Source organism: Rhinatrema bivittatum, chromosome 13, assembly GCF_901001135.1.
Source record: "Rhinatrema bivittatum chromosome 13, aRhiBiv1.1, whole genome shotgun sequence".
Classification (NCBI taxonomy): domain Eukaryota; kingdom Metazoa; phylum Chordata; class Amphibia; order Gymnophiona; family Rhinatrematidae; genus Rhinatrema; species Rhinatrema bivittatum.
The window spans coordinates 77,413,089-77,431,105 of record NC_042627.1 but is presented as its reverse complement, the minus strand read 5'-3'; the positions used below and the strand labels follow the sequence as shown (position 1 = coordinate 77,431,105).

Below are 18,017 nucleotides of genomic sequence, written 5' to 3'. Positions count from 1 at the left end.
AACATCTACAAGAAAATTGTAACCTACTGTATGTGACGGCATACATTTGACAAAAGCCTTCTGCATCTAAAAGGTTACAAGAAGGCACAACAAAGGTTATTAGCACACAAACAACAGCTTAGCGCCTCACTTTAAAATGTACAAAACAATACAAATACTTTAGTAACAAGATCAGCTCTGCACATCCTTCAGCTGGTTTGAAGGAATCCTTTTCGCCAGAACAAAAATGTAACATACAAGGCTGGCAAGGGTAAATCTGCAGCATTTAAAAGTTCACGCTTATCTAAACTTTCTGCTGACTCTGGCACAAGCTTACAAGTTCTGTTTACTCTTATTTACCTGGTGAACAGAACAATGGTCCATGCATGAGCAGAGAAATAAGTGAAGAGAAGAGTTCTCTGTTAATGGGGACACGTCCTTTCCATGTTCATGCCCTTGAAATGAGTTGTCTGCTACGTATTTTGTCACGTCTCTCACGCTGACCGCTTTGCTCTCTTGTTCCTCTCTAAATTCAAACACCTGACTGTTTTTCCCCAGCTCAGAAGGATCATGGATCCTCACGGGTTGCACCCTTGCTCACCAAGCCCAATAAAGGGATGGCTACCAGCAGATTCTGAGGTGACTCGAAATGTGGATAGTGGAGTCACATAGATGTGGTGATCACACAGAAGGGAGCTATAAAGGCTATATGACTGTCAGTACATATAGAGTGGACATCATTAGTCCCAAATATTAGGAAGTTATTCAAGCATCATCACAGTGAGAAATGAAAAGAATTAGGCCCGTCTAGACTAGGTGGTGGAGATCCCAGACGGGAGCAATTCTAAGCAGTTTAGATCCCAGATGTGATATATCTGCAGGCATGACTAGACCAAAGAGCGATGCAGACCGAGAGACTGGGATTCCCAGATTGATAAATGGGGCATTGTTCTGGATAAGTGCTAATCACACAGCAAAGGTGACAGACCAGAGCATCCTATCCAAGCTACCTTCTGCATAAATCATCTTTTTCACTTGCTTTCTTTATTGACTGGTAAGTGATTAGTTCTTTGTAGCAACCCTGTTCGGACAGAGCTGCTGGGTCACCTCAGCATTCCTAACTCTTGCTTTCTGAGCTCAGCAGGTGCATTGGACCTGCATTCCCTTACCAAACTGGAAGGGCAAGGCAACAGAATCCAGAAATGGTGGAGAAAATCCTGCTGAAAGCTGGAATGTCATACTCCTGTCACGGTGACAGAGCAGAGGCCACAGAAATACAGTGGTCTCTCATTAGAACAAAGAAACCCTGCTTTATCATTAGCTGAAGCCCTCGCATTCTCGCTGCTAAGAATCCTGCAGTGCTGGTCCTTTACTTCTGCAGCACGGATTCCATGAGTTTCTAGCAAATTTCATTACTGGAACGAATACCTTGATACCTGGGGCTCTCACCCAGGTTTATGGTAATAGGAAGGGCCGATAAAGAGAGAGCACAGCATGTCAGTGTGATTGGCCAATGAGATCTGACCAGTGCAGCAGCAGCAGCCTTAAATATTACACTACCAAATGAGCCGAGCTCTCCTAATAGACATCTTTATAAACGTACACAACGATTTCACATGTATGTTATGGTTTGAGAAACATGGACATTTATAGAACATATTTGGCACAGACACACAGTGTTGGCAGCTCCTAACTGCTCGCACGCTGCAGCGTCCTCACAGGATTTCAGCTGATCCACAGCTCGAGTTACCAGGGGATACCACATCCCCAGAACAGGCTGAGGCATAGGGTGGAATAAAAATCCATCAGAAACAAAAAAAAAAAAAAACCCAGACTTTTTTTTTTTAATTAGTGTAAAGCTTTCTTTTTAAAAATAAACTTTAATACACAATCTGCATTTAGTGCAAAATGTTAAGGCCCAATAATATGGTAATTACTGAAACTTTAAATGTAATGAGTCCATTTGAAGAGTCAGAGGTTGAAGGTTGACATCGGACCTTGTAGGGGACTCTGTTACCAGATGTGATGGATTGGCACATAAAATGATTGCAGGTACTGAGAGTGGGCTTGGTTCTCAGGTAAGTAGATGCTACCAGCACAAGACAACTGTGAGCTCCTAATTCTAGCTTTTTCCTCTGCAATTCAGGTTATTTAGGACTCTACATAGCAGCTCCCAGTAATTACCAGCTCTAGTTTCTGGATGGTCTGACCATGTCTCCTTGCAGTGGTGCACAGATAGAAATGCAAACAAAATCAATCATCTAAGGTTGTTTTGTTTAATAAAAAGTACAATTTTAAATGGTATTGTATGTGTAATTAAATTTCAGATACTATACTAGGACAGCTGGGAGCAAATAAAAAAGTTAATATTAATCAATAGCATACCATTCACAATTGTCTAATGTCTGTATAATTAAATCTGAAAATATTAAGCTATAGCTTTGCTTTAAAAAAAGTAGTTAGAAGATACCTTCTAGGTAGGAAAAAAATACTGCAAATCTAATGAAAAAGCTGGGTAACTGTAAATAATGTTTTGATGGCTATGACAATCACAAGGATCCTTATAAAAAAATAAAAATTAAAAATTATTAAAATCAATGATTATAATTAAAGCTTTTGGCTTTGCGATTTAAATTAATCCACCCTGCTGAGCCTGTCCTGGTTTTACCCCGTTGGACACAGGGTTACATCTCCACGCCTGCAAAACCAGGTCTGTCCTCAGCTTGTTCTAGAGGACATGGCGTCATCTGGTAACCGTGGCTGCAGCAAACTGCCCTGGGGCAAATTCGGCATGCCGGCAGTATTAACCTTTCAGCATTATAATGGCAAAAATACAATTTGCCACAGAGTCTTAAGGCATAACTGTACTGCTCCCCAGAGTGGCCGCACAGGAAGAGTGAGGAATACTGCTCTCCATAATCACTGGTTCCTCTCCTTTGGGGCTGCTGTTTTTCTGCTCTAAAATTTAAAATGATGGTGGCATCACATTGCACTATTGCCTGCTCCTGTACATGTAATGACATCATCCTGAGGGAACCGGGGAAATCTATTCTCAGTCATGTGACCTAGAATAGCCCAATTAGTTTCCTAGCTAAGATTTCATAACCATTGTATGTATATATATATTAATAAGTTTAGTGCACTTACGGTAAAATGGATGGTACATACAATGTATAGTTGGTGTTTAAGACGCATAGAATTTGCCTGAAATAAAATATCCAGTTGTTTCAGGGAGACTGCAGGTGGAATTAATTCTCACTAGTAAGCTATAGCCTGTGACCTGCTGGTGAGGAAGGCAGCAACTCACACTGGAAAAAAAAAAAGAGACAAATGGGCTCTTGGTTTTCCTCTTAACTCTCCTTTTCCTCATGCCCCAGAATGCTATGTCATGCCAGCGCTGGTGGTCACGAGCATGACAACATGGAATCAGGGAGAAAACGCAATTAGACCGACTGGATTTTATAGTTCCACAGCAAGGCTAGGTTTCCCAAGCCACTTTCTCAGGTCACATTAATTGTGTTTAAATTGTTTTTAAATGCGACTGGTTTTGAGTGAGTGGTCCCCATTTTCCTCCTCCTCCCACCCTGCAGTGAACGGCATTGTCAACAGATGGCGCTGTGGTTTCAAATGCTTGCAACCCAGCCAGTGCTTTACAGAGTACATGCAGGAATGGTACACCAACAAGGATGGGGAACTGGTGACTAGTTCAGGGAGAGGAACAGGTCATAAATGTGGGTCAGAATAATAGCAGGGCAGATGAGGAGAAGGCAAGCAAAAGATCAGGCGCACTGTCCTGAGACATTATTGCAGGGGTGTGCAGAGATACATAATATACATTTTATCACCACATCCTCCCATCCAGGCTACTCTCTGTGTACTCACACATACTGAAGATACATTTATGTACCAGTTGGCTGGTTTGGGGGGGGGGGGGGGGGGGGGGGGGTGGGGGGGGGGGTTAAGGAGGAGGGGGGGGGGGTTAAGGAGAATTAACACATTTTCTCAGGTCAAGCAGTTGCTCCCCAGGGCTCTTCTAATGGTGTAGCGATCACTTGGACAGGCACGGCGTGTTAATGGCAGCTTGTGTGCATCGGTTAAGGCCACGGTGCAGGGGTGAGGTGGGGTTAATGGTCATGCTGTCCGTTCACAATCCGGCGCTTTCCTGCCCCAGAACCATTTTTCATGAATGGCTCTTCATTCTCCTCGGACAAGTCGTCCTCCTCTTTGTCACTTCGTTCATCGCCGGACATCTGAGCAGAGGAGACAAAATGGCAGGACTGATGAAGCTTCTGGAGGCCATGTGCATTTCCTGCAGCTTGATGCATTCCTGGTTAAGGACCTCTTGTCAGGCATTTCACCAGGATGTCTTTAGGAGCCGTGACCAAAGGGGGAGGAATATAACTACATTTACAATTCTAATTCTTTCATCCTACGCATACAAGATCTCACAGCCTGCTTCTGATTACAGGGAGAACCAAGTAGGGATATACATTTGTTTATAACGAAAATGCAAAACACAACAAATAAGGATAATTTGTTTCAATCGGGGGGGGGAGCCCGAACCGAATAAGGGGCCCCCTGAATGAAACGAACCTTATTTGCTCGTTTTATTTTAAACAAATCCATCGGGCCTAGGCCGAGGCCAGAGCGCGACACTGGGGTCTCGTCAGAGGCATGGGCCGATGCCGAGACCCCAGAAAAACAAAATAAACCCAAAACTTACCTGATCTGTCGGGTATCTGGCGAAAGCCGGGTCTAGTCCTGGAACCAGGCCCGATGCCGCAACCTGACCCAGAGTCCGGGTCCTGACGCCGGGGCCTAAGCCCGGAACGAGGCCAGACGCTGCGACCTGACCCGCAGGCCGACACTGGGGCCTCAGCCTAGGCCAGGGCCCAAGCCCACTACAACTACAACCGTCAAGGCCCTGGCATCGGGTCACAGGGACCAGACCCAAACACTGCAACCTGGCATGGAGGAGGGGTCTCGACGCCTGAGCCTAGGCCCGCACCCAGGCTCAATGCCACAACGACCCGGAGGCTGGAGCCTATGCCCAGACCCAGGGCTGATGGCAGGGCCTCGGTCCCAACGCCAACTCAGGCTTCAGTGTCCAGGCCAAAGATCTCCGTGGTCCACTGTCTTCCTTCTTCAGCTCTTCAATGCCAATTGAAGGGCGTCCGGAGCTAATTAACTCCGGCGTATTCACCCCACCGGATGGCACCATTTGGCATTGAAAAGCCGAAGATGGAAGACAACACACTATGGAGCTCCCAGGCCTGGACCTGACTCTCAGCCCAGGCGTCAGGATCCAGCCTCCTGGCCAAAGCCCTGGTGTCGGGGCCCCGTCATTGGGACTTGGCCTCTGGGTTGGGTTGCATCGTCAGGTCTAGGTCCAGGCTGAGGCCCCAGCGATGGGATCCAGCCTATGGTTCGGGTCACAGTGGCGACGTCTACCCTGAGCTCGGGTCCCAGGCTTTGGGACCTGACTGAGGCCCTGGTGTCGGGAACCGGTCTCTGTGCTGGACTGCAGCGTTGGGCCTGTGTTCGGGCTCTGGCCTCGGCCAATGCATCGGCCCTCGACCTAGACACCACCGGAGGATCCCCACCAGACCACTAAGTGGGGGCCAGGGGGATCCTGGTCCCAGCTTTTTTCCAGGAGGTTGAGGGGGGAGCCTAGTTTTTGTTTTTTGGCCATTGGAAAAATTACTTACCTGATAATTTCGTTTCCTTAGTGTAGACAGATGGACTCAGGACCAATGGGTATAGTGTGCTCCTGCTAGCACCTACTGTGCAGTAAGCTTAGTTCTTCAGTATTCTCTTCGAAAAGCCAGTGTGGATATATGTAGCTTAATACTTGATTAAACTTGATTAACCTTGAACTGGTTCAACTGATTTTTTTTTTGATTTTTTTTTTTTAAACTGGAGACCGCTAGTGCACTCAACCAATTAAAGCCGACACCAGACAAACTGTGGGTGTCTTGAACTAGGGGTAGGCCATGGCTTACCCGTGTTTGCTAAGTCTCGAGATTTGTTATCCGAGGTTCTTGTTTTCTGGGGCAGCCGTGGGTGGGATGCTGAGTCCATCTGTCTACACTAGTAATTTCTCCATTTCCTAGCCTGTAGCCAGATGGACTCAGGACCAATGGGATGTACAAAAGCTACTCCCGCACAGGGTGGGAGGCTGCCCGTGGCCCAATTAGTACTGCCACGGCGAAGGCTGTATCCTCCCTGGGCTGAACGTCCAGGTGGTAGAACCTGGAGAAGGTATGTAGGGAGGACCACGTCGCCACCTGACAGATCTCGGCTGGCGACAGCAGCTTAGTTTCCGCCCAGGAGACTGCCTGGGCCCTTGTAGAATGGGCCTTGACCTGTAGAGGTAGTGGTTTTCCTGCCTCTATGTAGGCTGCCTTGATTACTTCTTTGATCCGCGGGCTATGGTCACCCACGATACCGTTTCCCCTTGTTTCTTCTTCCCGCTGTGAAGAATAAACAGGTGATCTGTTTTGCGCACAGGTTTCAATCTTTTCAAGTATCAGACTAGGATTCTGCCGACATTCAGATGGCGAAGGAGGCGTGAGTCTTCAGAGTCCTTGTGCTCATCTGGAGATGGTAGCGATATGGTTTGGTTCATGTGGAACTGTGAAACCACTTTCGGTAGGAAGGATGGTACAGTAACGCAGTTGTATGGTACCCAGCATGAACCTGAGGAATGGTTCCCGGCAGGATAGTGCTTGACGTTCGGAGATGCGCAGACCTGAGCTTATTGCTACCAAGAATGCCGTCTTTAAGGTCAGGAGACGTAGTGACAGACCGCGTGATGGTCTGAAGGAATCCCCTGCTAGGAAGTCTAATACTAGATCAAAGTTCCATAGAGGCACTGGCCACTTTAGGTGTGGTCGGAGTTGTTTAAATCCCTTTCAGGAAACGGGACACATCTGGATGAGTTGATAGTCTGGTACCATCCACTTTGGATCTGAAGGTCAGTGCTGCAACTTGAACCTTGAAGGAGTTCAGAGACAACCCCTTCTTCATGCCGTCCTGTAGGAAATTCCAGGATCGAGGGAATCTTGGAGCTCCAGATCCGTACGTAAGACAGGGATGTGGAGAACTTGCGTGCTTGGAGCAGGGTATCAATCACGGCCTTTGAGTAACCGTGCTTCTTCAGGCTTGTCCTCTCAAGGGGCCATACCATAAGAGAGAATCAAGACGGATCTTCGTGGAAGATCGGTCCCTGCTGGAGAAGGTCCCTGTGTGGAGGTAGGCGCAGAGGGTTCCCCGCAAGTAGTCTTCGCATGTCCGCATACCATGGCCGTCTTGGCCAGTCCGGGGCGTCTAGTAGAACTAGCCCCTTGCGATGCTCTATCTTGTGGATGATCCTGCCCAGTAGTGGCCAGGGTGGGAAGGCGTACAAGAGGTCTTCCTCTGGTCAGTTCTGGATGAGACCGTTGATTCCCTGGGATTGTGGTTCTCGTCTGCGGCTGAAGAACCTGGGAACTTGTGCATTGAGACGGGTTGCCAGTAGATTCATGACTGGGGAGACCCCTGCGATTTACTATCAGCTGGAAGGCCGTGTTCGCCAGTGACCATTCCTCCAGGTCCAGGCTCTTCTGCTGACTTAGTCCGCTGAGACGTTGTCTTTTTCCCGTGATGTGGGAGGGCCAAATCTCTTGCAGTTTTATTTCTGTCCACGCCATGAGGGGGGTCTACCTCCAGAGGCACCTGCTGGCTCTTGGTTCCTCCCTGGTGGTTGATGTAGGCAACTGTTGTCGTGTTGTCCTACATAACTGATTGACTCACCCCGGAGTCTGTGACTGAATCGCAGGAGGGGTTATAGTAGGAGCCCCAGAGGTGCCTTCCTGTGGGGGGGTGCCAAGTCGAATATACATAGGTCCGAGGTACAATCATCAGTGGTTCTGGACCCCGCTCTTGGCTGTAAGGGGCCATGCTTAGGTTCCCCTTGGGCCCTCTTCGCACTGCTGCCATAAGAAGGATTCCAATTCAGGTTTGCACGGCTCTTATGTGGCAGGCTGGGCAAAGGGAGTGTCCCTTGGCCTTCTTGGATGGCGGTGCCATTGTTTGTGCACGTGGAGAGCTTCAAACTCGGCTGTGCGTGTAGGTATGCGCACGGATGCGCTTAGTTGTGCGTGCTGGATGCACAGAGTTTATGCGCATGGAGTGCGCATGGGCTATGAACTTTGTGCGCCCGTTGTGCGCACTGCTCTACGTGTGACGCGCGCAAGTTAGGCCGCATCGGCCGCCCGGCCTGTCCCGCCAGTCGAGGGGAGAAAATGGCGCCGACGACCCCACTTGTAAGAATGGCGCCCCCCCCCCCCCTGGAGGGTCTCCACGTGTGTGGACCCTTGCACCGAATCGGGGCCTAGCCAAACCAGGGCTGCTCAACCTGATCAGTGCCCTTTAAAACCTCACTGGGGAAAAGATCGGTACGGCTATTCGAGCCTTGGAGACCGGAGACTTAAATGTAAAGGTTTCTACCTTACCTGGTCTTGGAGCTTACCGGTCGTGTGCCGGGCGGTCTCCAGCTGCTTAGGAAGAGGGGAATACCTTCACCGCTGCGCTTGAATCTGCACCCGCTGCCTTTCAGCCACCCTGGGGACTAAGTCCACGCTGGGAACCGGCTGCTGGACCAAGGCTCACCCCTGAGGCATATCGAAAATCACCTCAGGAAATCTCGACTGGGAGAGGGACCCTTAGGTTTCACCGCAGGAGAAGCGGGGCTCTCTTCTTAAAGGTACATTTTCTTTCTTCTTTCTTGTTGTAAATGTTACACTATTCTCGTTTGGGATAATGTCCGCATCTGCTATGGAGACGGAGAAATTCGGAAGAGCTAAGCTTACCGCAAGGGTATATGTAGGGTGACGTCAGCTTTGAAATCTGTCTCAGCCTCCCATCTGCTATCAGGAGAGCACAATACCCATTGGTCCTGAGTCCATCTGGCTACATACTAGGATATTTGGGTTTTTGTTTTTTTAATTGCTTGATTCGTTTTGTTCACACGAATCAAACGAATCAAGCAATCCACGAACCGAAATTTGTGGGGAAAAACCTCCGGGAAAACAAATCGAATAAAGAAAATTAATTTTTTCCCTGCACATCCCTAGGTTCAAGCAAGATTTCAAAGAAGAAAATCAAAAGCAGTAAGTACAGAGTACCAGATCTAACCTAGATAAGAATTTGTGAGTGGTGCGCACACATGTATACACATACATCAGGGTCCCCTGCTGAATCCCACCAGGCTCTGAAGGATGTCGTGCACCGTAGCCATCTAGCAAGGCCTGTCGGTATGGGGGGGGACTAACTAACATAAGAACATAAGAAAAATGCCATGCTGGGTCAGACCAAGGGTCCATCAAGCCCAGCATCCTGTTTCCAACAGTGGCCAATCCAGGCCACAAGAACCTGGCAAGTACCCAAACACTAAGAAGATCCCATGCTACTGATGCAATTAATAGCCGTGGCTATTCCCTAAGTAAACTTGATTAATAGCCATTAATGGACTTCTCCTCCAAGAACTTATCCAAACGTTTTTGAACCCAGCTACACTAACTGCACTAACAACATCATCTGGCACCAAATTTCAGAGCTTTATTGTGCGTTGAGTGAAAAAGAATTTTCACACCGATTAGTCTTAAATGTGCTACTTGCTAACTTCATGGAATGCCCCCTAGTCCTTCTAGTATTCGAAAGTGTAAATAACCGATTCACATCTACTAGTTCAAGACCTAAAGACAAAAATACCCCACATCTCAGGCAGGCAGTTTTACACGACAGACATATATGTACATTAAGCACTGCTTCACCAGCTCAAGCGCCTTTGAAATTTACTCTCTTAAAGAAGTAGGGCCTCTGCTCGGACAGTTTACGCTGGGAGCTTCCCTCCCTCCAGCTGAGTATTTGAGCCCAATCTTCCACTGCCAAGTTTCTCAGAAGAAAAAACAGGGCTTCCACTGCATTCCTCGGAGTTTTGCTGTTTGCAGCCCTGACTTATAGAGTGGGACATTGAGAAGGGTCAGAGATACTGCAGAGGCACTGACTAAAATCAGAGAAAGAAAACAGGACAGCCCCAGTCTTCAGCAGGCCAGACAGACAATCACAATGCTTTGAAATTAAGAATAAAAAAAATCTCACCGGCAGGAAGAGATTCTCACGATATCTGGATATCTCTAGGAGGCATCGCTGCTGTAATAGCCCCAGTTTGTCACTCCGTAGCCCGCAGCACCATCTAATAATTACTCACACAGAGTTCTGCACACACCCTGAACACTATGTACACTTCTTCTAATCTGCATTGCTCAACTAATTCCTGAATATACAATTGCACTTATCTAGATTTTCTATTTGCTTTAAGAAAGCAGTAAACCAGACAAGAGCAGCTACTGCTAAGGATGGGATCCTGCAATGCTGAAACGGAAAACCTCCAAGTTGAATCTTTTACCATAACATAAGAACATAACAGTGGCCAATCCAAGTCACAAGTACCTGGCAAGTACCCAAACATTAGATAGATTAAAAGCTACTATTGCTTATTAATTACTGTCATAGCAGTTTATGGATTTATCCTGTAGGAACTTATCCAAACCTTTTTTTAAACCTAGTTACACTAACTGCTTGTAACCCATCCTCTGGCAATGAATTCCAGAACTTAACTATGCGCTGAATGAAGAATTTTCTTCAATTTGTTCTAAATGAGCTACTTGCTAACTTCATGAATGTTCCCGAGTCCTTCTATTATCTGAAAGAGTGAATAACTTAACCTGTTCAAGTCCTTTCATTATTTTGTAGACCTCTATCATATCCTCCAAACTGAACAGCCCTAACTTCTTTAGCCTTTCCTCATAGGGGAGTCAGTTCCATGCCCCTTATTTTGGCCGCCCTTCTGGATCTTCTCTAGTCATCAGCTCAGTAACAACCCTGGATCATCCCCTAAACCTGCCATCTACCTTCCAGCCAGCAGATACAAGGAGCCAGTCCTGAGGGGGTGGGAGCTGTGAGGGGTTTAATGCTCGTCACAGAACAACGCCTACTGATAAAAGCGGAGTCGGGCACTCTCAGGCCCCCAGTAGTAGGAGGTGGAGATTCTTGATGCAAGCTCTCTGGACAACAGAAGATTCCAAGATCTGCTGCCGGTTAAGCTGCCTTAGGACTGATCATGTGGCCCACTGACCCACAATCGTGTTGGGTAGGTGGGAGGCAATACAACCTCCGACTAATCAGGTTTAAGCTCAGGATTCTACTTACGTTTCCGGAGAACACCTTCTTCACCATTTTAAAAATGAGGTAACTCCAATATATATGCAGTAGCTGCAGGGTGAACATGATCATATTGAAGAAGTAATATAGAAAGAACGGAGAGCAGAGGTAGAGAGGGTAAACCACCGTTGCGTAGATGATCCTGAAGGAAGACGGAAAAAGACAGAAATCAGGTCATCATACTTTGTTTCTTGAATTAATCCAGTTTTCCTTCACGGAGCCATGCCAATAAAAAGCTCTAGAACCATAGAGAACTGGCCCGTGCCCACAGATCAGCTGGAGAATGCCCACTCTACTCACCAAAAGGGGAAAATGATGAGTCTGGTGATTGTAAAGACGATGGCAAAAACCAGGAACACGGCATCGCAGGACCGCTTCCAGCGGGCATAGTTGCACATTTTGGCAGCCTAGATACAAAAGAAACAAGAGTTGCTTACCTGTACAGGTGTTCTCCGAGGATAGCAGAATGTTAGTCCTCACACATGAGTGACATCATCAGATGGAGCCCCGATGCGGAAAACTTATGTCAAAGTTTCTAGAACTTTGGCTAAGCACACTGAGCATGCCCAGCACGCCCTATACCACGCATCCAAGCGGGATCCCTCTCCAGTCTTGTAATATAAAATTCAAATTTAAACAAAAAATAGGAGAAATCCAACTCCACAGGGTGGCAGGTGGGTTTCGTGAGGTCTAACATCCTGCTGTCCTCAGAAAACATCTGTTGCAGGTAAGCAACTCTGCTTTCTCCAAATATAAGCAGGATGGTAGTGCTCACACATGGATGACTCCCTAACTACAGGCTGCTCCCCAACACACAAAGGGGACTAACAGACACCTATCCAGAAGCCAACGGGCACAACATCAATGCTGTTGGTAACAGAGGGGGAGACAGCCTAAACCCAAAAAAACGGGCCCTAGGCAGGGAGAGTTGTGTTCTACACCTCAAAAAGGTTCCAAAGGACAGACTGGCTTAACCCACCGTCGCATCAGCCATCCCAAGATATGAATGTGTGGAGAGAGCCCCATGTCGCAACCTTGCAGATCTCCTCCACGGGAACTGCTTGCAAATGGGCCACAGATGCTGCCATGGCTGACAGAATGAGCCCTGTCATGACCCCCAAAGATGCAGACCCACCTGGGTATAACAGAAGGAGATGCAATCTGCTAGCCAAATGGATAGTGTGTTTGGCAACGGGAACTCCCAATCTATTCCTGTCAAAAGAAATAAAAAGTTGGTTGGACCGTCTATGGGCTTCTGTTCGCACCAGATAGAAGACTAAGGCTCGCTTGCAGTCCAAACTGTGCATGCCTCATTCACCTTGGTGTGAATAGGGCCTGGGAAAGAATATTGGCAAGACGACTGACTGGTTAAAATGAAAATCCATCACCACCTTAGGCAGGAACTTAGGGTGCGTGTGCAAGACCACCCTGTCATGATAAAATTTAGTTTAAAGTGGAGAAGACACTAAGGCCTGGAGCTTGCTGACCTTGCTCACTGAAGTGACCGCTACCAAAAATATGACCTTTCAAGTCAGGTACTTCAGGTCACAGGTGCGCAGCACTTCAAAAGGAGCTTCCATCAGCTGAGCTAACACCACATTGAGGTCTCAAAACACAGCAGAAGGCTTTAATTGAAGCAGGCCCCGCATGAAGTGTACAACTATAGGCTGTACGGAAATGGGCGTACCATCTATACCTTGGTGGTATGCGCCAATTGCACTGAGATGAACTCTGACGGAGTTGGTCTTTAAGCCAGCCTCCAATAGGTATAAGAGGTAGTCAAGCAGTTTTTGTGTCAGGCAGGAGAACGGATCTAGGGCCTTCTGCTCACACCATATGGAAAGCCTCCCCTACTTAGTTCATAGGACTTTCTAGAAGCCATCAGGACCCGAGACACATCCTCTGAAAGAACAAGCGGATGCAGAATTAATCTCTCAACATCCAAGCTGTAAGCGACAGGACCTGGAGGTTGGGAAGCCGCAGCCTGCCTTGATCTTTCATGATGAGATCTGGGGAAGTCCCCAGACTGATCAGTTTCCAGATGGACAAATCCCGTTGGAGTGGAAACCAGACCTATCTCAGCCAATGAGGAACTATGAGGATCATAGTCCCCCTGTCCTTACGAAGCTTCAAGAGAGTCTTCGCCATTAAGGGACTCGGAGGATACGCATACAGAAGACCCTTGCCCCACACAACCCTGTCAAAACCCTATCCCTGGAGTTGACTGAGGAGCCGGCTGAGGTTTGGGGACTTTCTGCTGCCTAGGACAGCCACAGGAGCCCCGATGATATTGACAGGAGTGAGGGGGCAGAGGATAGTACTTCATTTGGCGAAAAAAAAAAAGGATTTCCTAGGCCCCGGTCTCCCTGGCCTCCTAGAAGAGGAGGACGGATCCAGAGTACTGGCGGAGAGTATTTAGAGGGTTTCATGGTGGTCCTGAAGCTGGACCACAGCGTCTCTAACCCTATTTCCAAAGAGACTCTCTCCAGTACATGGCAAGTCTGCGAGTTGGAGATCAGAGGCCCGCAGTCATGCCATTCTGTGGGCACCAATTCCCGCTGCAGAGACTCTCGTAGGCCGCATGGACCTCGTGTTTTCTGCACTATAGGCCCTTAGGAACCAATGCCATGAGGGTGTCCTGTTGCTGCTGAGGCAGCTGCTCAGCCACCTCCTGCACTGCTTCCAGATGTCCCACGAGTACTGGCTCATGTAGAGCTGGAAGCAGCGATATGGGCAATGAGCATGGAGCCTTGATGCTGATGGCTTGGACTTCTTCAACCCGAAGAGCTGCTCCATCTTGTTGAGTCAAAGCAGACGTCCCTTCGGGATCATCTGAGCGCCTAAGCAGCAACCCCGGATGTCAAGCGATGCCCCCAGGCAGAGGGCATGTATCTCATGTGGATCTGTAATGGACATGGTCCTCGGGCACCGGGGACATTACCGAAAACCGGATGAAACAAAAGGGGAAAAAAGAAGGCGAAGGCGGTGGGGCGGCGATGGTCAGTGAGCACTGATGCACCGCCACCATGGGGAATCGACCACGAAACAAAAAACTTACCCGAATTGCTGAAACCCTGACTAGGGCACCAAAACCCGGAGATGGAACAGTGAGAAAAAAAAAAAAAAAAAACGCAAGAAAAACCAAAGTTTTCTACAAAGCCAAATAATAGCCAAAGTGAGCTCACTCACACAGCGAGGCTTACAGCTCCGCGGAAAAAGAGACTGGAGAGTGACCTCATGTGGACACGTGATACAGGGCAGGCTGCACATGCTCAGTGGGCCTAGCCAAAAAGTTCTAGAAACTTTGACATAAGTTTTCTGCATCGAGGCGCCATCTGATGATGTCATCCACGCGTGAGGACTACCAAACTGCTTGTCCTCACAGAAAATGCCGGTACCGTCAGCTGGCCCAGGGGAAGCAGAAAGGCAAGAAAAAAAAAAAAAAGTTCAATCTCTATCCCCCTGTTTTGTTCTCTCATTTGTTGCATTGTAACCTTTTTTCCAACTTGTTCTACGTAAACCGATGTGATAGCATATGTTGAATGTCGGTATATAAAAGCAAATAAATAAATAAATACCAGGCTGAGAGAACTGTGCGGGAAATCCCCACACTCAGATGCGAGTCCAGTCCCTTCCATAATCTCACACCCCGTCCTGTCCATGATACACACCAAGCACTGCTTTAAGAAGCAGTTCAAATGGTCTGCTTGGCTGCGATGCTCCCCGCAGGTTTAGTGCTGAAATACTGAATTGCATCAACTCATTTAGACTTCACAATCCAGAAGCCAAATTTAGGATCTGTTTTTATGTTCCTTCCCCCGTCCAATTTAAATCAAGGAGCAAGGTTTGTATTGAATTCAACTTCATTCTCAAGTAACAAGAGGTCAGGCCTGTGGATCTTATCTGTACTCATGTACAAAACATCACTGGGGCATATTTGGAACCCTGCAGGCCCACGGGTACTTTATATCCATGGACCAGCAAGCAAACATTCAAAGGGAAAATTCCTGCCTTTTCCCATTAAAAACGCTGAGCTGGTGGTGCTGTGGGTAATTCAGTATCTGCCAACCTTGCCCCCCTATACACACACACATTGGGAAGAAAAGGCTGGGACCTTCCTCAGAGGGACCATTACTGGCATTTCTGTAGCACCAGAACCTCCCTCTCTACATGAGGACAGCAGTGGGGGGTGAAAAAGAAGGACTAAAAGGAGCCGCTGGCAATCAGGAGCAGCACCGCAGGGATGTTCTGAGAACTGCAACTAATCCTGCTGTTACCACAGCCTCCCCCCGGAGGAAATCCATGGCATCATCTATTCTAGCTAACGAGACAGGTGAGGCCTCCCCTGGGTAAGGGTTTCTGTTGGGACTGCTTAATACACTTCCTGGCAGCATAAGGAATGGGATGCGGCACCAGGTGCTGCTGGACTTTCAAGCAGCTCCACTAAACAACCTCCTGGGGAGATATTAAATGCTTACAAATTCGGCAAGGGCCTCCACCTGACCCCCCCCTCTCATTGTAATGAACTGAAGGAAACCCAGGGTGCTGCTGTCCTGATTGTCATCAGAGCCTCAGGCAGATAGACAGAGACATGCAAAAGAATAAAAAACAGCATCGTCGGTGAAGAGCAGACTTCGGGGATGCACTATTCCAGAAGTTACAAGACAGAAAAACAAATCAAATCCAGAAGGGGGAATAAAAAGAAAGAAAGGAATAAGAGCAAGCGAGGAGACCGAGCTCTCTGTATGGCAGCTTGCCACCTATCACTGCAATACATGGGCTAACCTTGTGGCTAATCCTGTCGGACGGGGCACACCGCAGAGACAGAGAGCTCAGTCCCAGGGAGGGAAGACAGCAGTGGCTGTTATGACAGTGTCCTCCATCACCCCCCTCCCCCTCTATCTGAATTGCTGGGGTGGGGAATCTGTGAGAGAGGTCTACAGCGCTGCCGGCCGTGCTTACCTCAAGCAAAAAATCAGAGACATCATGAACCAGGAGTGTGAGAGTCCCCACACGGATGTAGTTTACGCACCAGGAAAAGTTCAGTAGAAAGATGGTGGAGAAATGGTGAACAAGCTGGATCTTAAAATCCTGAGGACAGATCAGAGCAGCAAGACGTCACTTCTCTTCTCGGGCTAGCATACCCTGGGGCTGTGGGGGAGAAGGGGTGGGGAAGAGGAGTGGGAGAGGGGCAGTAGAGTAGCAAGTCCCAGCCCAGCACACACTACTAAACCACTAGCCACAAGATTTTTCTACCCTTCCTCTCCCACCGGGAGGCAGCTGTTCCTCTTCCCCACCCCCATATCTAAACCCCGCTGGCCCCGCATAGACAGGAGATCCAAAGATGGTCTCACCCACAGATCCTACGAAAGGAAATTGGTTCTAACCTGCTAATTTTTATTCCTGGAATATCACAGATCAGTCCAGACCAGTGGGTTTTGCATCCCTACCAGCAGATGGAAGCAGAGAATATACATTTTCAGGCACTGCTATTTAACCGAGCGCGCCACCTGCAGTCCCTCAGTATTGACCAGTACCAAAGCCAAGATGTCTAATCCCAAACTCCAAGGACCTCTCCCTCTAAAGCAAGCTGAGGAATAAGTTGGAAATCCCAACCAAACTGACCCCTGAACTAGGGTTAAAGAAAAGGAAATTTCAAATAACTGAGAACTATGTACAATCTCATTCATAATTCTGCAGCACAAATGGAGAAATTACTTACCTGATAATTTCGTTTTCCTTAGTGTAGACAGATGGACTCTGACCAGTGGGTTATGTGCTCCTCTGCTAGCAGATGGGAGACGGAGTCAGATTCAAGCTGACGTCATCCTGGGTACATATAACCCTGCACTGACCTCACTTCCTCAGTATCCTCCTCGAAAAGCCATTGTGGATAAATATTTTGCATAACTTGGGTTATACTTATTAAACTTGATTAACTGATTCAACTGAATTAAAAAACTGGAGACCGCCAGTGCACTCAATTAAGTCAACGCCAACATCAGACTAACTGTGGGTGTCTTGAACTAAGGGTAGGCAATGGCTTACCCGCATTTGTTTGGTCTCAAGGTTCGCTTTCCCAGGTCCTCCTTCTCTGGGGGCAGCCGTGGGCAGGATGCTGAGTCCATCTGTCTACACTAAGGAAAACGAAATTATCAGGTAAGTAATTTCTCCATTTCCTAGCGTGTAGCCAGATAGACTCAGACAAGTGGGATGTACAAAAGCTACTCCCGGACAGGGCGGGAGGCTACCCGTGGCCCACTTAGTACTGCCCTTGCGAAGGCTGCGTCTTCTCAGGCCTGAACATCCAGGTTGATGCCACCTGGAGAAGGTGTGTAGGGAGGACCATGTTGCCGCCCGACAGATCTCGGTGGGCGATAGCAGTTTAGTCTCTGCCCAAGATATTGCTTGGACCCTAGTAGAATGAGCCTTAACCTGCAGTGGTAAGGGCTTATTTCAGCCACCTTGCTATGGTGGATTTTGAAGCCTTATGACCTTTTTTTGCACACTCCATACCACAAAAAGATGATATGAGAGCCGAAAAACCATTAGTGGTCTTTTAAGATACTGCAACAAGGCTTGTTTCCCATCCAAAAACCTCAACTCTCTTGCGTGAAGCGCTGCTGTGTCCAGATTTGGGAAAGCAGATAGCTCCACAGATTGATTGAAGTGAAAGGACGATACCACCTTCGGAAGAAAGGAAGGAACCGTACGCAGAGACTCCAGCATCCTTAATCCTCAGAAACGGATCCCTACATGACAAAGCCTATAGC

At 48.0% G+C, this 18,017-nt stretch overlaps 1 protein-coding gene across 1 annotated transcript in view; it reads right to left on the bottom strand.

Moving 5' to 3' along the window:
- Nucleotides 1–4,089: 4,089 nt before the first annotated feature.
- Nucleotides 4,090–18,017, bottom strand: part of LOC115075336 (ceramide synthase 2-like) — a 51,195-nt gene continuing 37,267 nt past the window's right edge. The window contains 4 exon segments of the mRNA XM_029575638.1: nucleotides 4,090–4,229; nucleotides 11,233–11,386; nucleotides 11,545–11,651; nucleotides 16,207–16,335. Coding sequence (XP_029431498.1) covers nucleotides 4,104–4,229; nucleotides 11,233–11,386; nucleotides 11,545–11,651; nucleotides 16,207–16,335 — 516 coding nt within the window. The 3' untranslated portion in view covers nucleotides 4,090–4,103.